Source organism: Triturus cristatus, chromosome 1_1 (genome assembly GCF_964204655.1).
Source record: "Triturus cristatus chromosome 1_1, aTriCri1.1, whole genome shotgun sequence".
NCBI lineage: Eukaryota > Metazoa > Chordata > Amphibia > Caudata > Salamandridae > Triturus > Triturus cristatus.
In genome coordinates this window covers 905,714,084-905,738,214 of record NC_140579.1, presented here as the reverse complement: position 1 = coordinate 905,738,214, position 24,131 = coordinate 905,714,084, and the positions used below count along the sequence as shown (strand labels likewise).

Sequence of the window (24,131 nt, the reverse complement as noted above, 5' to 3'; positions counted from 1 at the left end):
CAAAAGGCTAATAAGACCTTAGGGGGTAAACCTAAGGCTCATTCCACCTGGGGCAAAGCTGCCACGACTGCTTTGCTGCGTAATGTTCCGATTGCAGAAATCTGCAAGGCGGCCACTTGGAGGTCGGTCCATACCTTTGCTGAGCATTACTGTCTGGACACGGATGCCAGGGCGGATGCTCAGGTTGGGCAGGCTTCGCTGCGAAATTTGTTCGCACAGTAGTGGTATTATTTTGTAGTCTTCTCCACCGCTGTTTTGGTGTGGGGATGGGCTTGCCATTCTATTCACTAGATTATGACTATACACAGAGATCCCCTACTACAGAAGGAGTAGTTTTCCTTTCTGTAACTCCAGTTCTGTAGTAGGGGTATCTCTGTTATAGTCCTAAGCGCCCGCCCTCCTCCCGGGTGGAGAGATAAATGTTAATGTAAGGAATGCTACAGGTCTGGCGTGTTACGCCTTCAAAAAGAACTGAAAGTAAAAGGGACCTGCTGTGCATTCTGGGATACTGGAAAAGTTCTGGAAAGTTTTCTTAAAGGCACAGTATCCTGTTCTGAGCCACATAACGGCAGCCTATGGGGCTTGTCTGTCCATTCCTCCCTCTCTATCATTCCAGAGGCTTTTGCTGGTAGAGGCAGGTTTTTCTCTGTGTAAAAAGCTGGGCAGGCAGTGCTGTTTGTGGATGTTGGTGTTTCTAGTTGAAGTACTGGACAGTGTAGCCTGTGGATATAGGCTGCATTATCTGTCTTTGAATTCTCTCTTAAGTGTAGATGCAGGTCTGCATGGCTTGACAATTTAAGAGATTATTTTTATTGCTCCGGGGTCCACGCACATGGGCGGGACTATTCACTAGATTATGACTATAACAGAGATACCCCTACTACAGAACTGGAGTTTCAGAAAAGAAACTACTCCATTTTGTTAATGGACTGCTGTTAGAACTTAACGTTTGTTGGCAATCATTTTAGACAAATTGTGTTTGATCGCGGGTGCCCCATCAGACCTTGTAAAAGCACTTTGTAGCTCCCTGGGAGTCAGCAAAAGTCTTAAAAGGCGATTTTAGCTGAGATAGGGCATTAAAGGCGATAACCACTCCCAAGGAAGCCCTTTGTGGGGTTGGTGAGTTGGGTACGGATTCAGTAGTCTGTTGCTGAGGTGATGTAAAGATCCTCTAAAGTGAGTTTTTGCTACCTCTCTTCTTAATTTTATGCAGGTTTATACAGCATGAACTCGACCCTAAGGTATCGGAGCGCTTCACATGAGCACCAGTTCAGAACATTCATTTTTGGTAGGCACGGGAATATGAAGTGAATTGCCCAAACCACATGATGTTGCGCCGGGGCCGAGGCTCGAATCTGGCTCCGGCAGCTCTGGCTGTTAGGTCACATCCTCTCCTTATACCTTATAGAAGACGGTATGCATACAGACCAGGCATCATGGTGTTTAGTTTTTCTACCAGTACATTGTTCTTTCATATAAATTACAGGTTAGGTGCAGGCAATGCCTTAGTATCCAGTAAATCTTAAGAGGCTTAGAAAAAATGTTAGAATGGGAAAACTGGGCTGGAGAAGAGTGCGAGACTGCTAAGAGACAAGACCAAAGGAAAGCAGGAGAGAAGAGATGGGGGGTGGAATAAAGGGAGTAGACACACATAGCATGTGACACTAGGGCTGCACACCAGACAGAAAGCAGGCTTAGCTTGGCTGCATGGAGTAACTCACTCCGGAGAATGTGGCATGAGTGAGGGGAAAAAAGAAAGCAGGCTCGGCTGGGAGAGGCGATAGCAAGGAAGAAAGTAATCTCAAAACCAATCGGCAGATGAGGATGGTAGTGAGGACTGCATAAAAGATAACTCTGTACCCAAAGGTTAAGAAAAAGCAAGATAACAAATTTGAGTGGGTATGCTGTAGCTGTTGTCTGTCATCTTTTCTCATTACCTATCGTTGCCTTTATAGATCTGGTCCTGTGCCTGCAAGAGGAGTTCCAGTGCTTGAACCATAAGTGCATTCCTGCGATTCGTCACTGCAATGGAGTGGATGACTGCGGTGACCTGTCAGATGAGGAAAGCTGTGGCCATGCCGTGGCCCCGGAGCAACCACACTGCAACTTGACTCTGGGTGACTTTTACAGTGTCTTCTCTACACCAGGGTATCTAAGCTACCCCTATCGTACACCAGGGCCCTACAGTTGTCGCTGGGTACTAGATCCTCATGACAGTCAGGGTCTAGTGCTCAGTTTTGCTGTCTTGGAACTTGGACCGTTTGATGCGGTCTTGGTCTATGATGGTCCACTGGAGGATCCCGGTCACCTGCTGCGTACCTTAGACTCACTGAGCAATGGCAAGCCTGTGACAGTGGAATCTTCTGGTAGTAAGATGCTAGTTATCTACCATGCTGGATCCTCAAATCCCTGCCGTGGCTTTAATGCCACTTACCGTGTGCGTGGTTACTGCTTGCCTTGGGATCATCCCTGTGGTGCACCTGGTATTGGAGGAGAAGGGGGCTGCTATTCAGATTCCCAACTCTGTGATGGCCTGTGGGACTGTGATAATGGCAAAGATGAGGCCTTCTGTTCCGTCTGCTATAACCTTGATGTTACTGAAAACAGGGTCTCCCCACCGCCACAGCGCTTTCCATGCGGTGGTCGGGGTGGCACATGTTACACTTTGGCAGATCGCTGCAACTACCAGACATTCTGTGCCGATGGTAGCGATGAGCGGCACTGTTCCTCATGTCAGCCGGGCAACTTCCATTGTGACAATGATCGCTGTATCTATGAGACCTGGGTGTGCGATGGGCAGGCGGACTGCCTGGACGGCAGCGACGAGCGCCATTGTTTCTATGCACTGCCACGTAAAGTGGTGACTGCTGCAGTGATTGGGAGTTTAATCTGCGGCCTGCTTCTGGTCATTGCCCTTGGATGTACTTGCAAGCTGTATGCCATCCGGACCGGTGACTACAGGTATGGTGTGATGGGGGACATAAAGGATGGATGAATCGGGACCAGATATAAAATTCAAAATAATCTGAGATTTAGTGTTAGTACGTCTGTACTCAAAAGAAAAGTATGGTGACCGTTGCCAGGTTTTATTCTGTTGTCCCAGGGAAGCAAATATCAAATGAGGCTAAATGCGCCCATGCCCGTGTTTTTCTCAGCCTCTTATGAAACATAGTGCTATAATACCTTCTCCATTCAGACATAAGATTGCATCTAGCCACTGATCTCTCTCTCTCTATCCCCCACATTTCTTTGCGAGTGGACCAGGATTCAAACATCTAGGCAAAGATTTCTCTGTTTCTTGTCCCACAGTGTCTTCTTTAAACCATGTCCGAGTGAAAGCCGTGTCTGGTGGCTTAGTGGACTAACGCGTCCATTGTACGGGCCTGTGGTCGACCTCATGGTCACAGGTTCAAATCCCAGCGGGTCCACTTAGCCTTTCATCCTTCTGAGGTTGTTTAAAATGAGTACCATTGAGTTGGGTATCAATAAACATCTGTTAGTGCCAAGATACCCTTGGGTGAGCATGCGCTTTACAAATACATGTTATGTTAATGCAATAATTTAGTCTGAATAATAATCTTACTACCGCTGGTTAAACATTGTGCACTGCTTATTGTGATTTTCTTACCCTTCAACTAATGATCTGCTAAAGTCAGTAGTGAAATGGTTTTGATTCCATTCTTCAGGCCACATTGTATTAGTTGTCAGGTAAAAGATCTTATGGGCATATGCTTAAAATTATTGTACCGTACGTCCAGCGGCGTATCTAGGGGGTGGGGGGGGTGTGGGGGGGGGTGGGGGGGGGGGGTGTGGGGGGGGGGCGGGGGGGGAGTCTGCCCCAGGCGGCACTATTTTGAGGGCGGTGGCCGCGCGGCACTGGCCCGTTGCAGCGGCCTTTATAATTTCATTTGGCCATGGGCTGAACTGTAACACTCTACACACTGCACAGACGTCATTATGCGCTGCCGAGTGTTAGCAGGCTGTTGGATTCACTACCGCGGCGTCTGCGTTCACGTGACATGGCGTCAGGACTGCAACAGTGTTTCTATCTCTTGAGGGGGAGACAGGAAGTTAAGTTACTCCTGAGGCGGGCGGGCCGCGGTGCGGGCGGCAGTTACGAATTGTCTCTGCAGTTTAAGTAGGCGCCACTCACTGGTCGCACGGCTGCCTGTGCCGAATTAGTCACGGTGCCTAATCATGCTGCCCTGCGACCGGACCTGTTCGGAGAAGAGAGGTCAGACTGTCATCAAGGAGAGGCCGCTGCGTGGCTCACTGAGGTATTAATAAATAGTTTTAAAACTAACAGCCTGACAAACACCGAGCCTGTAGCTCTGCTCACTGCTCTCCAGGCTCGTGGGTGGTGCGGCGGTGGGTTAGGCTCCATTCAGATGTCCCTTGATGTATTTATTCACAGATTTAAAGATTTTGAATACCATTTTGAGTTCTTCTGACTGAGGGCCTCCAATCCATGCGCAACCTCTCAGTGCTGCGGTGCAGGAGTTCGCGCTCACACTGGCACCAGGCAGGAGTGTTTTGAAGTCCTGCTGTGCCCCTACTGTCTCACCAGCCCTGGACCCTAGGCAGAGATTCCCTCAGGGCGGGCCTTTGATGTACATAAATAAATCATTCTCTTCCAGGGGATCCTCCTCAATAGTCATAAGCACTAGAATATTCCCGCCCATGCGCGGGACCATGGAAACACAATCATATATGTGACCAACATATATGTATCTCCACACATATATATAATAAAAAAGCAAGTGCAGCCATTCATAACCAGAGCTGAATAATGCTGTAAGGACTCCCCTATATATTATAAACAGTATAGTAAAAAACAGGGAAAAACAACAGCAAAGCATGTTTGAAAACTGTTTTAATGCTTAGCATTTAGCACAATCCCTCAGATAGGACTGAAAGCCTTGACAGCTCACAGGCTGCATTGCAGAAAAACTACAGCCTAGAAAGGCTGGAAAGCTAACTCATAGCAACATAGAAATAAACTGGCACCGTGCCTTTAAGACAGCCATGACCCCTAGCTTCCCATCATGCCTCAGGGGTGACAGTTAGGCCAGTTGTTCTTTCCGGCTCCTTCAGACAGGACCATGGTTACACAGCTCCACTTGTTTCTGGTTTTACTCAGAAATAATGGTGCTCACTTTTTCTGACTAATTTTGGCTTTTTTTACCACTCGAAATGCCATCCCTTTTTGATCCCTGCCCTTTTTGTGGAAAAAAGGCCAGGTCAGACTCTCATGCAGTCTGTATTCTCTGTCTGCCTAAGGATCATGTTCTCAAGACTTGTCCTCATTGTCAGTCTCTCTCAAAAAGACAGGGAGCGTATACGTCTTTATGGGCTGGCAGAAAAGGCTTCCAGAGGCAGGTCTCCGGTGAGAAAGGGCTCTAAGAGGCCCAGATCCTCTTCTAGAAGCGTCGGCTCGGCGCTGAGAAAACAACCACCGGTGGGTCATAGGTCCAAGAAAAGACCTTCGACGGCGGGCTCGCCGTCGACAGAACGCAGACATACAGATACGTCGACGTCGAAGAATCGTGAGCCTCCGCCGTCGTCAACTCGGTGACGATCGGCGTTGAGGATAAGCAGTCCTCCGCCGACGTCGTCTCTACGTTCAGTGTCGAAAGCTGGCAACCCTCCGTCGTCGTCAATCCAACGACGATCTGCGTCGAGGGGAAGGAGTCCTCCGCCGTCGTCAACTTGGCGACGATCGGCGTCGAGGACCAGAAGCCCTCCGCCATCGTCATCCCACCGACTATCGGCGTCAAGGCGAAGAAGTCCTTCGGCGTCGTCGATCCAGCGACGCTTGACGTCGAGGCGCAGAAGTACCCTGGCGTCGTCGACGAGACATTCGACGTCGAGACATTCGCCGTCGAAACAAGCGGAGTCGACGTCGATCCCAACACCTGGTCGAATTTCGACGACTAGAAGAAGATCTAGATCGACGTCGAGAAGGGCTGCGTCAGAGCAGGTTATACGTTCGACTTTGAGACCCACATCAGTGAGATCTGGAGAGGATTCAGTGGTTTTGGTGACTGAGTCAGCGTCACGGCACTCATCGTCTCATTCCTCGAGACGCCCTTCAACGCATTCACCATCTGCGTTCCCAGAGCGTCATTCGAGGAGGTCACGACAAAGATCTGTCACATCACAGGAGGGCTTCCCCTTCTGTTCACCTATCTCCAAGATGGCTTTTACCAATCCATCACTGGAGTAAGGATCCGGTGGGAGCATCAAGAAGGGAGGAAGTATATACTAGCCCAATCCACAGATCTCCTCTACAAAGATTAGTACAAGAGGTGGCTAAATCTCCTTCACCTGCACGTCAGCGCCGTGCGGGAAGATCGCGAGAGCGCAGACCTTCTACTTCCCATCACCAAAGAAGTAGGTCTCCTACTTGGTCATCTTCCTCCACTCGCTCCTCTAAAAGAGACTATTCACTTACCCTATCGGACAGCCCACAGTCAAGAGTGTCTCCGATAGATGATATTAATACGTATCATGATGTGCTACAAAGAGGGGCTCAGAAACTGAACATTGAGATGTCCACTCCTCAGGTCGCAACAACGGTAATCTTTGAGACGCTGCGCCAACGATCTGCATCTCGTCCGTTGCTGCCACTGGTTCCTGGGCTTCTGGAACCAGTGATGGACATTTTCCTAACCCCCTCTGCTATTAAGGCTGCACCTGCCAGAATACAGAAAAAATACAAGCCGGCTGATACAGACCAGTTTTTTTTTTTTTTAAAGCAGTTCCGCCTGCAGATTCAGTTATCGTAGCAGCGGCACGAAAAACGCACGCAGTCTCTACACATTCGTTGGTCCCCCCCGGACAAAGAGAGTAAGTCCCAGGACTCTTGGGGACTGAAGGTTTGTGGGTCTGCAGCATCATCAGTAAAAGTCTCCAGCGCAGCAGCCTTATTAGGATGCTACGACAGGGCCTTATGGGACTCCTTGGATCGTTTCAAGGAGAAGCTACCAAAGGAAGATCAAAAGGACTTTGAGGAGGTCATTACAGAAGGATCCCTGGTAGCTAACCAAATGATTAGCACGGCAGCGGATGGTGCCACACTATTGGTGCATTCTTATGTGCATGGCATTTGCGCCAGGAGGTCTGCCTGGTTAAGGCTTACAGTTCCCAAACCAGATGCTCAACAGAGGATCCTTAACCTGCCTTTTTCTGGCTCCTCATTGTTTGGCACCCATACAGATGAGGAGATGGCTAGGATGAAAGCCGAATTAGACACTTTGAAGGCGGTAGGATTAGAGAAGAAGAAAGAATTCAGGCGGAGATACAAACCTAACCAACGCAAGGGCTACCAACAGATGGTTCAAACCCCTCAGTGGTCCCAAAACAAAAATCACAGTTCCAAAGCCGAAAGTCAAACAGAGGTAGAGGAGGTAATCAGCAACAGTCCTCTTCCACAGCTAGATCAGCAGGGAAGCAATGAGCAAGAGCTTCGTCTGGCACCGCTGCCCACTCCAGTGGGAGAAAGTGTTTCACATCATCTGAAAGATCGTTGGGTGCTCAATATACAGCGCAATGGATACGCACTACGTTTCCGTGTGTCTCCAAAGGACATTCCTCCAAAAAGATCTCGTCCTCACCAGCTAAAGTTACTATGACGAGAAGTGGGGACCCTTCTGCAAAAAAAGGCCATAAAGAAGGTTCCTCCCTCTCAGCGGGGAAAGGGAGTGTACTCCAGGTACTTTCTTGTACCAAAAAGAGATCAAGAGCACAAATTCAGACCTATCCTGGACCTTCGATCGCTGAATAAAGTCATCTTGAAAGAGAAATTTCGCATGCTGGCACTTCATCAAATATGTCCACATCTGCAAGCAGGAGATTTGATGTGTTCAGTGGATCTCCATGATGCGTATTTCCACATTCCTATAATTCCCTGTCATCGCAAATATCTGCGATTCGTGGTTGGCAGCAATCACTACCAGTTCAGGGTGTTGCCCTTCGGACTAAAATCTGCCCCACGAGTCTTTACCAAGTGCATGGCGGTGGTAGCGGGGGCTCTACACAGAAGAGGTCTGTTCGTATATCCGTACTTGGACGATTGGCTCCTGAAAGGGCCAACCCCTAAGCAAGTAAAGAGTGTCTTCCAAGTGTGTCTATCTCTACTCCGCAGGCTAGGTCTGCACGTGAATATGGAGAAATCGGTTCACCAGCCTACTCAGGTGATCCATTATCTGGGCTCCACTCTAGATGCAAACCTAGGAAAAGCGTTTCCTTCGGAACAGAGACTTTCATCAATTCAACCGAAGTGCAAAACTCTTCTCCAGACAAATCGTCCAACGGTCCGGCAAGTGGCGTCTCTGCTAGGATCTATGGCTTCTTGCATATTTCTCATTCCCAACGCCAGGCTGAGAATGAGACCTTTGCAACAGGACCTAGAGGACAAATGGGACCAAGCATCGGGTCACTGGGAAGACCGAATTGTGCTTTCACAAGCAGCAAAGTCGTCCATTCTATGGTGAACTCGACCAAAGAACCTCTTAGTGGGAGTCCCCTTCCATCAAACCGTTCCGACCCAGTCCTTGGTAACGGATGCATCTCTACAAGGGACGGTGGTCCATCAAGGAGTAATCCTACCACATAAACATGTTGGAGCTGCGAGCAGTCCATCTAGCTCTGAAAGCTTTTCAACCCTCGATCACGTCCAACTCGATCCTGATCCAAACAGACAACACGACCACCATGTATAACCTCAACAAACGGGGTGGTATGTGCTCTTGCCCGCTCTCCCTGGAAGCTCAAACGATATGGCATTGGCTTCTACTGAGGCGGAAGCCGGGAGCACGCTGACAAGCGCGAATTTGTAACTTGTTTAAAAATTACTGTGTGACTTTTAATTTGTACAAACTCCTCCTGAGCACTCCCCCCCCACTCCTTACCGATCTCCTTAGTCCCGCGCAGCCGATCTGAACGCTGCCGCGGAGTGGAGATACAACTGCCGCCATTCACCGAAAGCCCGCAGGCCACGCCCACAAACGTGAGGCCACACCCCCTCATATCACATAAAAATGTCCCTCTACAGGACGCGCAGCGGGCGCGCCGAAGGCGTGCCAAAGGCAAGCCCGTCTGCACCCGTCCGCGACCGACAGGGACTAAGGGTCACCCCCCCCCCCTGGTCCCCCCACTAGGACTCAATATAGCATCAATGCCCTCCTCACACTTAAACCCCCCAAGGAAGCCCGCTGTCACCAACTCTACCACCCTCTAGCCCTCCCCATCTCCTGCCCCCATTGTAACACTAGTCTCAAACCACGCCGGCATACCCCAGAGCAGCAAAGCTTCACCATACTACTCCTCAACTGCAGATCTCTGCCTAAACACAGTGCAGAAATCTGTCTGCTAATTGACGAGCATAACCCCGACGCTATCCTATTAACCGAGACCTGGTTAACACCTGACTGCGACCCAGATATAGTCCAAGCGCTTCCCCCTGGCTACCAGATCGCCCACAGAGACCGCACCCGGCGACAAGGAGGAGGTATTGCAGTCATATACAAATCCGCATATCAGTGTCATTGCACACCGGATCCGATCCCAGACTGCGAAAGTATGTCCTTCTGTCTTAAATTTACCCCTAATGATAGCCTAACAGGAATACTCCTGTACCGCCCCCCAGGACCCTTAAACAATTTTCACTTGTTACTGCCTTCGCAAGTAGCAGTCTCCGCCATGTCCCCCTCCAACTTCACGATACTTGGCGACTTTAACCTGCACTTTGACGACCGGTCCGACAACACTGCCAATGAGCTCATCTCCAGCTTAGCCGCCATCCAACTGGAGCAACTAATCAAGACTCCCACCCACAATAAAGGTCATCTACTTGACCCCGTATTTAGTAACTGCCCCAACCTGTCAGTAGGTTCCATCATACACCTTCCGTGGACAGACCACTTTCTCATCCCCCTCACCTGGTCCATCCGCAAAAACACTCCTAAAACCCCATCCTCACGTACAAGGAGGAACTGGTCAAAACTCCCGCTAGAACAGTGGGATAAACAACTAACGGCCACAAAACCCCTGCTCACCCAGGACCCCCTACTGGATAGTGGGATTTTCAATGAATGGATCAAGGACTCCCTTGACACCGTTCTTCCCATTAAGAAAACTGTATCAAAAAGAGCTCAAGGATCGTCCCCCTGGTACTCAGAAGAACTCAGAACTTAAACGTCAGTGCAGAAGGTCTGAAAGGAAATGGCGCCTTGATTATACTACTTCTGACAAAACCAGATACAAGGAAGCCATAAAGGCATATAAACTTGGGATCACTATAGCCCAATCCACTTACTACAAAGAAAAAATTCTCTCTGCCAGATCCAAACCCAGAGAAATTTATCAAATCGTCAAAACCCTTTCCAAAATTTCCCCCTCTGCAGTGCCTGCCGATAACCCCATCAGCCGCTGCAATAATCTAGCCGATTTCTTTCACCAAAAAATCAACAATATATATTTTTCCTTCACTACCTCCACTCCCGAGCCAAATATCAATGAACCTCAGCTCCCAGCAGATATAACACGCTCACGCCTAATAACCATGAGCAATGTCCCACCATTAGACCTGGAAACGCTTCAAACTCTCGCACTACAGATAAAATCTGGCTCTCCCTCTGACCCAGCACCCCACCTTACGATGACAATGGCCAGCCAAATCATTCTCCCCACCCTCCTAGAGCTACTGAACTGCTCCTTGGAAAAGGGAGTCGTTCCTCCCATTTGGAAACAGGCGATGGTGAAAGCGCTTCTGAAAAAACCCAATCTTGACGTGAACGATTCTAACCACTATCGTCCCATTTCTCTGCTACCCTGGCCTAGTAAAATACTGGAGAAACATGTTAATATCCACCTAACAAAACACCTCGAAGAAAACCTCCTACTGGACGTCACCCAAACAGGGTTCCGCCCAAAACATGGCACGGAAACAGCTCTCCTAGCCGTGGTGGAAGAATCAAGAAAGATCCTAGATCAAGGGGGATCGGTGGCAGTGGTCCTCCTCGACCTCAGCGCCGCGTTTGACACGGTGTGCCACAAAACTCTTTTACATAGACTATTCGATATCGGAGTCTCTGGAAATGCTCTTGCATGGTTGAGATCCTTCTTGAGCGGAAGAACTTTCCAGGTCTTCGATGGTGACTCATGCTCCACCAGCAAACCTCTGAGCTGCGGGGTGCCCCAGGGCTCCTCCCTAAGCCCCACGCTGTTCAATGTGTACATGAACCCGCTGGCTGGGATCATTCATCAATATGGCATCAAAAGCATGTCATATGCGGACGATACCCAGCTCGTGGTCTCCCTGGCACAGAAGAACAGCAGGCTCCCGCAAGCCAACATGGCATCCTGCATGGAAGACATAAAAAGCTGGATGACGGCATCTTCCTTAAAATTGAATGGGGACAAAACCGAGATCATGCTCCTCGGCCCCCCTTCTCCCACCACCATCACCCAGCTATGGCCTTCCAGTTTGGGTCCACCCCCTTCCCCGAAGGAGGACATCAAGAGCTTGGGAGTCTGGCTAGACAAATCCCTCACTCTTAACACCCAGGCAACGAAGACTTTAGCAATCTGCTTCGGGTTAATCCGGATGCTGAAAAAAATTCTCCCTATCCTACCCCTTGAAGCCAAACAAATCGTCGTTCAGGGCCTCATTCAATCGCGGCTTGATTTCAACAATGCCCTCTATTTGGGAGCACCAGAATACGTATTAGAAAAGCTTCAACGGACCCAGAACTGTGCAGCCCGGACCATGCTCCAGATACCCCGCAGAGAATCAGGTAAGGCAGGGATTCGTTCGCTCCACTGGCTCCCTGTCAGGGAAAGAGGAAAATTCAAGGCCCTCTGTATCGCCCGTCAAGCCTTCCATAGAGTTGGCCCCCAGATCAACCACTCCCTTCTTACCCCCTACTGCCCCGGTAAACAACTTCGCTCCTCAAACGCCTGTCTTGCCACAGTTCCCCGAATCAAAAGATCTTGGGCAGGAGGCAGGTCCTTCGAGCTCAATGCTGCCAAGCTGCGGAACTCCCTCCCCCCCCCCCTCCCTAAGATCTAATCAGATCCTCTCTTCGTTCCGCAAAGAACTAAAAACCTTCCTCTTTAGAAACTAAGCCCCCCTTCCCCCCCCTCTCAGAGTACTATGCCCTCTGTGTCAGCGCTTGGACGCCCTTGGGCAGCAGCCGCGCTATACAAATCCCTTTTTCATTTCATTTCATTTCATTCTAGCCCGAGGCCTCTCTATCACAGCGGTACACCTTCCAGGGGAGCGAAACTTGAGAGCGGACGCACTCAGTCGGCACTTCGAAGATCAGCCAGACTGGGTGCTAAACGACGAGGTAGTGGCAGAAATTTTCCATCAGTGGGGGCAACCTTCCATAGACTTGTTTGCAGACGATCAAAACAAAAAATGCCACGCCTTCGCATCCAGGTTCCACCGTCCAGGGATGAGGGGGAATGCTCTTTTGATGGATTGGTCCGGAATATTTGCATACGCCTTTCCTCCCCTGCCTCTGATCCCAAAGGTGGTATCCAAGCTCATCCGATCCAACATGTCAATTATCCTGATAGCCCCAGACTGGCCTAGTCAGTGGTGGTACCCGGATCTCTTACAGCTGTCGGTACACCCCCACAGGAGGCTTCCTTACAGATCGGACCTACTGACCAAGATGGACGGGAAGATTCTACATCCCAACCTTCCCTCACTGAACTTGGCAGCAAGGCACCTGAGGTCCAGCAATATGGACATTTAAATTTGCCGCAGGACTGTATGCATATACTAAAGGAGGCAAAGAGACCTTCCACAAGGGCGTCATACTCCTTTAAGTGGAAAAGATTCTACTTATGGTGCACTCGTAATCATTTTGATCCTACCACAGGGCAGGAAAGGTAATTCTTCCTTACCTCCTGTACTTGGACAAATTAGGTTTAAAGTATTCCTCGATCAGGGTACACTTAGCGGCCATTAAGGCCTACAGAAAGTCTCTCCGAACCAGCCTTCCTTTTTTCAACTACAGGTGGTCAAGGATTTCCTACAGGGGTTGAAGAAAGTGTATCCCCCTGTTTGGCCTCCTGCTCCTCCTTGGGAGTTGAATCTAGTCCTCTCTAGATTGATGGGTCCTCCTTTTGAGCACATCCATAAAGCCACGTTGCAGCATTTGACATGGAAGACCGCTTTCTTAGTCGCGATAACATCAGCGCGCAGAGTAAGTGAAATCCAAGCGCTGCCTTCCAAAGAGCCATATACTATCTTTCACCACAACAGGGTAATGTTAAGAATTCACCCTGCTTTTTTACCCAAAGTTGTCTCTGATTTTCATGTTAATCAGTCAATTTCACTACTGCCCTTTTTTCACAATCCCGCTACTCCTGCGGAGAGGTCACTCCACTCCTTAGACCGTAAGAGAGTGCTCAAGTTCTATTTGGAGGGAACGAAGGGCATAAGAAAATCAGAGCAATTGTTTTTAAATTATGGTTCCATGAGGACAGGCTTCCCAGCTTCCAAAAGGTCCATTTCGAGATGGATAGTATCCTGTATAAAATTGGCCTACCAGCTGGCAAATAAACCCCTATTGTCACCTAAAGCACACTCCACTAGCGGGAAAGCAGCTACAAAAGCTTTCTTGCATGACGTTCCGATGGCAGAGATTTGCAAGGCAAAGTGACAGTCATTTCTGGGGGGATGTTAATATCGCAGAAAGTTTGTGGTCTTATTGCATGTGGATTGATGGCCTGTTTTGTTCTTTGGATCATGCGCCTTAAATTAGGGATTGTGGGCATATTACTGGCACAATGCATGGGGATGTTTTGCGCAACTTCCTGTAAAACTGAGCCACAGGGTTCATTGGAGGTGGCGGCCAAAAATTTAATCTGCTGTAGATTTTCCCTAACTTCTATCTCCATTGCAGAGGCAGAGTGGTTATGCTCTGTGGACCTCTCCACTATGTCACCCAGAGTAACCCCTCTGCCTTTGCGATGCGATGAGAAATATTCTATGCACCTCCAATGACTCCTGGGCTCAGTTAATCTTTCTTTGCAGTAAATGTAGCCACCAAATTTCAATAACCTGTTACCTCGCTTTGATTGTAAGTAACTTGCTCGACGACTGGAATCTACTGTGAATGATTCTGTAAAAAAAGGATGTGGAAAAGTGAGTGTAAATTTTAAGAAGCTACTGTTCTGTTTTTACAGAAGATTTATGGTTCCATTATAGAATTGTAAAAAAGAAGTTAATTTAGAAATAGAAAAGAGGCAAGATAAAGTTTATACAATACATTTTAAATGTGCAAAACTATTTATCAACAGTTTTATTTTCCTGAAATTGAAAAGTTAATTATTGTACTTTTTTAGTAGACAAGTGAAATGTTTCCCCTTGTACCTGAGGTTTGCATTTCTTAGTTCTTTGGAGATGTAGTTTTGTTTTTAAAAAATTTTTAGATGAGCTGCTTTTGCTGGTACTCTCTTCACCTCTAATAGGTATTCCTGGTGTTCTTTATAGAGGTAGCTGGAATGAGAAGCATTAAGAAAACGATTAGAGGGGGCGTGGCCAAGCAGCGCAAGATGGCGGCTGCTGGTTAGATTAGCTCCGTCCTGAAGCCCTTCTCCTCGACTATCCGCCACATATAGCCGCTCTTCGAACCTCTGACCTGCAACCGCAACCCTGCTGACTCGACCGACACCTTGATCGCATATATGTATATATACATATACGATTGTATTTCCGGGGTCACGCGCATGGGCGGGAATATTCTAGTGCTTATGACTTTGATAAGGATACACCTGGAAGAGAACTAGGATTACAGGAAAGTAACTAATCCTCCTTCACCTGCCCTGGCTTGATGTGTGTTGCGGGAATGGTGGGGTCCTTGTGTTCCTCCAGACGAGCTCTGTGCTGTATGTACTATTTTCTAAAGGCACACGCCAGAGCCTGTAAATTGTCAATTGCCGGAAGTGGCAGCTGCGACGGATTCTGCAGACTGTCAGTGCAGATAGAGTGATGTATGCGGTTGGAGGGGTGACGTATGTATACCTATGACTTTATAGACAGTACTTTTAATGGAAACATAGAGAAAGTGCTGCTACTTATTATCTACAGTACCTATTCGCTCCTCCGAAGTGCTGCTGCTCTCCCATTAAATGTATTACAGCAGTGCTGAGAAGTGCAGATGCTCTTTCTTTTAAATTAAGGTAGTGCAGGTACTCAGTACCAGACACCATCTGCTCAGTTAAAGCAATAGTTTACATGAAGAAGTTTGGATTTAATAATCACTCTGGTAAGGTTTTGTATCATGGAATGGCAATTTTAAGCAGGAGCGAGAGGTGTCAATTATCTGCGGTGCAAGCAGATGTAAAGTATAGGATGAGAGGAGATTCCGCAAGTGTGAGAGCGTTTTTGAAGGAGTATGTGCATGGGAGAAAGCAGAAGGGTGTTGTGTTGCTTTTGGCACCTGTTGAGGAGAACTACACTTCCATTTCTGGTACTTTGCAGCAGTTTTAAGATAATCTTAAAGTTTTGCATTGCTCAAATGGGTGTAATTTCTGGTATTTATATTACCCTCGTCTTCATTGCTTGATTTTGCTTGCGAAAAAGTGTCACTCAGTCGTTGAATGTCACTCATAATTACATTGAAATTCTGAAATTGTCACACATAAGTAATCTGAAACCTTGACAGCTATGCGTAATATGTTTAATTGGAGAGTACCAGCACTTCTCAAGAGTGAAGTAGTACGTTTTAATTACAGAGTACCGGCACTTCTCAGAAAGAAGCAGGTACTCTGATACAGGAAGCCTGCTCTTCAATTTTTCCATTTCTAGCTTTGGAAAACATAGGTAGGTAACATGCCTCAAGCTACTGTACATTTTTCAAGGACGAGCACAGGAAGTGATTCGTATTTGCTTGTTTCGTCCTACGTAAGTTCTTTCACACCCAATTCCAGAGCTCAGTTTAGCAGCGGGCTGCTTGTGGAGGAGAAGTTGTGAGCTTCACCTGACTATTAGTGGCGATACTATATGTCTTTCGGACCTCTTTCGGGTGCTCGCCGTCCTTTTTCCCCAGCACCCCCACCCCCAGGGGGCGGCAATCTGAAGGATAGCCCCGGGCGCTACTAGCTCTAGCTACGCCTCTGCGTACGTCTTGCAGTTTGGTTATTGTTTTATCATAATTTTTTATGCTTGCTTTGTTCGAGCTAATATGCAGTTTTTCAAGGCTAAAATGATCCCATGTTGTAGTAATAAAAAAAAAATTGTATTTACATCAAACCACAAAAAGGGTGTGCTTTCAACTATATAAAATAAACTGTTTTATTTAAATAACATAAAATGGCGAGCACACAAACATTGGTTGCCAATCACATTTAATTGCATGAAAATAATTTTTAACATATTACAGAGACAACAAAGAATTTACCATCATAAGTGGCAATCGTGCAAGTTGTTTTGCTTGTGGCTCCATCTTCAGACTCCTAATTAATGTATACAGTTTAAACTTCTCTCGCCTATAGAATAGACTGGCTCCTAAAGGTTTAAATCCCCTAGACCAGGGTCATACTTCTTGTGTGTAGATATATTGAAATGTTGCTCCAAACAGATTATATCCTGATGATCTGAAACCGACTCCTAGAAATATACAAACATTTGAAATCAGTCTAATACTTTTCTACCAGCCCAGAGTAGGTCCTGGAGTGCCATATGTACAGGAAATCCACATCGTATCGGTTGATTGCCATAAATGCTTGCATGGTTCTGCGCTAACTGCATGGAACCAGATCACGTTAAAATCCTTGTATTGTCCATAAGATACAGTGCATGGTGTACATGTCCATTTGTCAATAGGCTGAGTACCCCTGAAACAGTCTATCAGAGGCTGGCTTTTTTTCTGGAATTGGCAAATAACTTTACTCTTGTATCCTTTCAAGACTACATTGTAACATATTCGATGCAAAGGAGAGTTGAAAGTGTGAAAGACAAAATGCTGCCTGACAGACTTGCATTGCAAACAGAGTAAAGAGCCCTTTCCCTTCGACTTCCAGGTGATTCTCTTATCCATAATGCACTATACTGGCAGTTTGCCTCAAACAGTCCACTCTTTTTTCCGGCCCTTGTGAGAAGGATCTGAGGAATTAAAAGGTTTTATATCTCCAGTTTCTCTCAAATAGTTTTTTGAGACCTATTTCAATTAAAAAAAAAAAAAAAAAATCTTTTTATTAAAACCAAAAGCAAATTAGCACAACACATTTTAAAAACCCGTTATTTATATTTTGTATGGACAGTACAACCAGTAGACGTACGCATACATTTATCATTTAACATCTGCAGCAGGCATTCTTCTTACAATCTGTACAACATTCACATTTGAACCGTTTTTCATTAATTTTATAACTGCAACCATTTTGCTTAGGCCCCTATTATGTCCCATTGCCCACACTTGTATATGTACTCCCCAGCCTGCTGTGTATTCATTTAACATTGTGGGTGCTCTCTATTAGAGACTACCATCGCACACGCATCTCTGCTCTGGTGTGCATCCTATCAGATACCTGTGTCATCAAGAGATGTTGGTTCCTCTTCCTCTGCTGCCTTCCTTACTAAGTATGCCCGATAGGGTCCCCAAATGACCGGAATTAGTGCGTTAACGTTATCCGATTGCGTTGAGCAGTATGCTATATCTATATGCCATTCAGCTAACGTGGGTAATGGGCCTTGCATCCAGCGCATTGCAATTCTCCTTGCTAATAGGATATCTAGAACTGCCAATTTGCAGAGAGCCTTGTGTATTTCTTTGTCATACTCTAGTAGCGCAACGCAACTAGTGGGGTTTCAGGAACCTGCATCTCCATCATGTCACTCAGTGCTGTGAACACTTCCGCCCAAAATGCCCGAATTCCAGGGCACCCCCACGCCACATGAGTCAAGTTTGCCACACTAGCCCTACATCTCAAACACTTGTCTCAGTCCGTGTTTGTGCAGCCGGGCCAGGGTATAGTAGACTCTGTTTAGGTATTTGTGGTGTATTAGTCTCCCATTTTGCTAGATGGTCCTAGTGTCTGCGTAAGAGTGTGCCCATTGTGCCTCTGTGATATCCATGCCTAATTTGTCTTTCCCTTCCTGCTGAGTTTTAGTCAATGCCTGGGAGTTATGTTTTTTGAGAGTGCGTTAAGGGCAGTGATCCCACGCTGTGGTGATGTTGCCTGCAGTAAGTAAGTCAGTGGTGCTAATTCCTGCGGATCGGCCATGCCGTCCCCCAATAAGGCATGCATTGATTGTCTCACTCGTTGGTATTGATACCCGTCGATTGGAGTGGTTGCATTTGTATTTGTTCCCATGTCTTCACCACCCCCTCTTGGAAGAGGTCTTCGATGCGTTCTATTTTTAATGCATGAAGTGTCTGTGTAACTGCCTTTTCCTTGGTCAGTGGGAACCAATCACACCATTCAATCGTTAACTTGGGGGAGTATAAGAGTGAGATTTGCTGATTATCCGCTATATGTCTCAGTTGAATTCTTGTACACCTGACAGTATTTATTGTGTGTAATCTTCATTGCGATTTGCTCATTAGGTGCTGGGGAAGTGGGACAGGGCTAACCTCATCCCTTTCAATAGAAAGTTGTGGGAGGGTGTTCGGGCCATGTATCCAGTAGTGCGCATGTAACCGCTGTACAGCCGTGTAATGTATTTCGAGATCTGGCGCATTCAGACCTACTTCCGAGTATGATTTTGTCAGTGTATCCCATTTAACCCAGGGCTGTTTACCAGCCCAAAGCCAATCGAATCTGAAGGGTTCGAAGGGTACGAAAGAATTACTTTGGTACTGTGATTGGGATATTCGCAAAGAGGAAGAGACACCGTGGGAGCACAACCATTTTCATTGTCGCGATACGACCAAGAAGTGATAGAGGGAGCCTGATCCATTTTTCGATAGACTGTGTCGCTGCACTGCACACCCATAGTTTTCTAGCATGACCACTTCTGGATCGGTGTGTATCTGGATTCCCAGATATCGTACATGGTCAGTGGTCCCTTCTATAGGGCATTCAGTTCGGACAGGGACCATATTGGGTCTGAGGGGGATTATCATTCATTTATGCCAGTTGATACGCAGGCCCGAGTGCTGCCCAAATCCCACCACTTCTTGCAGCATTGCCATCATATTGGGTTGCGTATAGACAGTAACTCGTCATCTGCATATGCAGAGATAACCAGATTGTGTGGTGGGAACCTTATGCCTCTGTGCGCATGATATTCCCTCATGGCGCAAGCCAGGGGCTCTGCAACTAGCGCGTACAGCAGTGGAGACAGTGGACAGCCTTGTCTGGTGCCACTAGTAATTGCTATCGGCTTAGAGAGTAGGCCATTAACACGTATTCTTGCTGAGGGCTGCATGTAAAAGACTTCAACCAACTTAAGGACTACTTCGCCCATGCGCTTTAAGACTGCATATAGAAATTTCCACTTGACGAGTCAAATGCCTTCTTGGCGTCCAAGAAAAGAGCTGCGGCAAGAACATTCGGATCAATACGCGCTATGGTGCCGAAAAGGGTTTGTAGGTCGCATGTTATGGAGCTCCCCAGTACAAATCCAGTTTGTTCCTGTCCCACTATTCAGGTAGTAAGGGGGCTATCCTCTTTGCCAATACCTTTGCTAATAGCTTGGTATCTCTGAGTAGTGATAGAGGTCTGTACGAGGAGCACTGTTCCGGTTGTTTTCCCGCCTTTAGTGTGATCAAAGTAGCCTCTTGCATCGATGGTGGCATTATGCCCTCGTTGGTCATTTCATCAAAGAGATTCATCAGGTGCGGTAACAAATGTTTTTGGTAGGTTTTATAAAAGGCTAGAGTCAGATTACCGGATCCTGGTGCTTTGACATTGGGCATACTTTTTAGCGCTGCAGTGATATCTGTTGGAAGGAGTGGGGCCATGAGGCTTTCCGTGTCTGAGTTGGTCAACCACTTCATTGCAATGTGGGCAAGGTACTCCTCATCTGTTTCAACCACGTCAGAGTTGCGTGTGGCATATAGTTTAGCATAGTAGTTATCGAATACTCACACTATCTCAGATGCACTGCTAACTAGTTCACAGTTATCATTATATATTTGCACTACATCATAGTCCTGTCTGCTAGGTCTTGTGAGTGCTGCTAATGTGGCCCAGGGCATTTCCCCCTCCGCATATACACTGGCTGTTGCGTATTTTCCTAGGTGTGTAATCTCTGTGTTTACCAGTTCGTAAAATTCATCTATGTTTGCCCTGATTTGTAGTAGGAGTCTGAGCCCAGTCCAGTCCTGAACTTGACTTTCTAGCCCCTTCAGTTCCATTTACACTTTCTGTAATTGCGTTTTAATCGACCAAAGCACACCAGCATCCTTCAAAATTGTTATTCCCCCGAATATATACATTAAACGTCCCCCTCCTCCTGGAGACGCTTCCTAGATTAGTGCAGAAAAACTAATCTATTGCTCTCGCTAGTTCATTACGAAATACCGGGTCTAGCAATGAGAATTACGAAAATTGACATTCAGGCACTCTGGGCTTCATATTACTGATCCCCATGCTCATCTTGACAAGTGAGTGGTCTGAGTATGCATGCGGCATGTGTTCATATTCACCAATAAAGGGCAGCAGCTTGTGTAATGCAAACTAATAATCAATGCGTGTGTGCATCATATACACATGAATAATGTGTGTATTCCCGGCCCAAGGGTGGTCGGTACCGCCGTACATCTATTAACTCCTCTGCTTCAGCTATTGCTGCTATAGCTCTTGCAGCTGTCGAGGGCCGACTGGGGGGGGGGGGGTCTCTTAGAGCTATCCAGTTCAGGGCACTGTATACAATTAAAGACTGCTCCCCAGAGTTGAGGAATATGTGAATATATTACACGATTTTGGCATGCAGTAACCTGTAACATTGCGGGTCGTCGTGGTTGGGCCCGTAGGCACCAACCAAGGGTACATTGAAGCTACCTTTGTAGCATCTGGCTATAACATATCTTTCCCCTGGGGTCATTGTCTATTTCTTGCACCTGCAAAAATGTGCCTCTGTGTATCCAGATCAATACTCCTCTTGAGTGTGTAGTAAAGCCTGATGCTATGATTGTGCCCTTTAATCATCGTTGATTAACAAGCCAGTGTGTGGAGAGAGGTGAGTCTCCTGCAGAATAGCTACGTCAATATTATGCCTGTGCAAATACACCACTATTTTTGTGGATCTTATAATGGTCATTTGACCTGCCCACTTTGGGAGTAGTTTTCTCACTTAAATTATTTCATATGTGTCGCAGTTCAAAGTACATTCCATCCGTAACGGATTGCCTTTACCTACAGAGTTGTATACTGTTTGTGTACCGCACTGTGCAAGTAATTTTACCAGAGATCCTCCATCTCTTCTCCCACGCCACATCCCCCAACATTTAAAATGGATTAATAGATCTATCCCCTATTACCCCCTTCACCCCCCCTAAGCTGTATTGCAACCCCTCTTGGTGTGTATTACACTTCGAGGCGGCGGATGCCCTACTTCCACTTACTTCTCTTAAGGTACCTTACCGGGATACAGGAAGACTACGGACGGGAGGACTCTTAGGATGTTACACTGTGCAGACTAAAGGACCTTATCATGGTGCCTTAGAGGAATGAACGAGATAACTGGTTAAAGGGCAGAGCGTACATAGCTTGCTGGTGATCTCGCCTTTATGTATTTGGACAGAAGGACAGGGATATCCAATACCTTTAGATGTTAAAGCCTGTGTCCATAGATTGTAACGAGTTTTATTTCTTTGCATAATTGCACTATACTACTTTCTGGTTATTGGACTTGAACACTTCCTAGGACCTTGGAGGTTGTATACGCTTCCAGTACAGGACAATCCTCTTTTCCACATATAAGAAGCTAATTAAGCTTCGATTTTTTCAACTTTACGAGATAGTGAATATCCGGAGTCCTCAATATATTTCTAGGGATTTCGGAGACACCTAGGGGATCGGGCCTATTATAGCCATCGCTAACCATTTTCAATCATCAGAACTGAAGCCTTGAGGAAGTCACGGTGGTGACGAAACGCGCGTTGGCTGTTTCAGATAGAACATTCTACGTGTCAACCTTTGCATTTATAAGAACTGCAAGAATTGAGATATATATAAAAACCCTCTCTGTTGGATGTCTTATCTGATATATGATGATATACATTGGATGATGTGTTGTGTGTCTGAAAATCATTAAAATTTAGCTCACAGCACACATTTATATGTTTCTTGATAGTCTTTGTGTCAATTGGTTTCCTCTCTATATTACTTGGAGATTGTAGCTTATATGATTAATTTCAAACAAATGTGTATTGCTTTCAATTTGATGAAGAGTGCCGGGGTCTTTTTTGTATGTCTTTAGCACGGGCCATGTTTGACCTGTTCAACTGATATTTTTGGTAGTGGGATATCTGACCTCGAGTTGGCACCTTCTTTACATGTGTTTCATAGCTGACTATACATATTGTATCGAACTGCCCCATTATCTGACCCAAATTGTTTATGTGATTGTGCGACTCATTATCCACCACTACCTTGTGTACTGAATACCTTACCGTCCTGTTGGTTAGACATTGCATCTAAGGGTTGGTGTTTCATACAGCAATTAACATTAACAGTTTACATTTTATTTTCTAGTTCTACGCTGTTCAATAAGCGCTTAAGTTCAGAGTCCATAGCGATGAAGATGCTAGTGTTGCATCGCACCTAGTTGGACATCTATCCTGCTCCATTCCACTGCTCCTCCTGCTTACCACCTCCGATCATCTGTTTTGTCCTTGGGGTCGTTGTCCCCAATACATGCATGCTGTGGGTACTCTTTTTTTTTTTTTTAACGTGTGTTGTTCGTCATGGACGCCAGTTAATTATCAATCGTGTTTGTCCAATTTGTTGCTGGTTGTTCTCCCGTCCTCGTCAGATTCTTGAGATTGCTTGTCTGCCTTGGCTTTGTTGTATCCTTTGAGGGCTTGCTACAGGAGCTTAGGGTCTGTGTAGATCTTGGGTTTGCCATTCATGGTTACCTTTAGTCTTGCGGGATATAACATTGCATAGTCTATATTAAGCTCTCTAAGTTTACGTTTCATCGGAGCAAATTGTCTTCGTTCCTGTTGTGAAGTCAGGGAAGAGCGACAATTCAGAACCTTCATGCTTAAGCACTCGCAGCTCTCTTGCGTGCCTCAGTGCTGCATCTCTGTCCCTGTAGTTTTGTAAGCGCGCTATCAAGGGCTGAGGAGGTGCACCTGGAGGTGGTTTGGGAGCTAGTCAGTGATGTGCTCTCTCCACGATGAACACTAAGGAGAATGGGTCGCGACCGATCAAAGACACCAGTGGTTGCTCCGTGAATAGCTCCATGTTTCCCATTTCTGTGGATTCTGGCAGACCTATAATGCGTACATTGTTCTGCCTAGATCGCACTTCCAGGTCCTCAGCCTTGTCTTGTATTGATGTTCGAAGCTTCCCCATTTGTTTCTGTGTGGTAATGGTCTCTGTGTGGGTGTCCTCTGCTTCTGATATCCTTCTTTCTATAATGTGTAGGCATTCAGTGTGAGTGTCTATGCGCTCTGACATGCGATCCATTCGGTTCGAGAAAGAGTCTATCTTCCCATCTATTGTGGTGAGGCTTTATTGCATGGCCAACAGTATTTGGTGTATGTCTCCTCCCATTTCACTAGCTGTGGCCCCTTGCTTTGATGCCATTAGTTCTGTTCCCTTCTCCCTGCTTCTCGTTGATTTGTGTTGCTCGAATTGGATTTTGGGTTGGTTCTTGTCTAGCTTCCCCATGTCAGCATGTCCCACGTTCACCAGAGTATCCATAGGGAATTTTAGACTCACAGCTCCTTGTTTCAGTATATGTTAAGCAATGCTTAAATCTGTTAGTCACTGCTAGTTACTTGGGTATCGCCATGGGGAGCGGAGTGAAGCCTCGCCTCCCCAAGTAAGGGCAATGCACGCACACCGATTGTCTCCAAAATTCGTTGACTCTTGAAGCGGCTGTACAAGCTGTTTCCTCACTGTGCAGCAAGCACTCCGTTCTCTCCCCCCTATACAGGTCTAATTCGTCTTTCGCCCTTTGGTGGCTAAATGAAAGATGAGTTCCGGCCTGT

General features: G+C 46.8%; 1 protein-coding gene across 1 annotated transcript in view; it reads left to right on the top strand.

The window, feature by feature from the left end:
- The window catches only part of LRP10 (LDL receptor related protein 10), a 240,997-nt gene that overhangs the window by 548 nt on the left and 216,318 nt on the right, over positions 1–24,131 (top strand). Inside the window, exon 2 of the mRNA XM_085650709.1 lies at positions 1,956–2,961. Coding sequence (XP_085506835.1) covers positions 2,375–2,961 — 587 coding nt within the window. The 5' untranslated portion in view covers positions 1,956–2,374. The remainder of the gene's footprint in view (positions 1–1,955; positions 2,962–24,131) is intronic.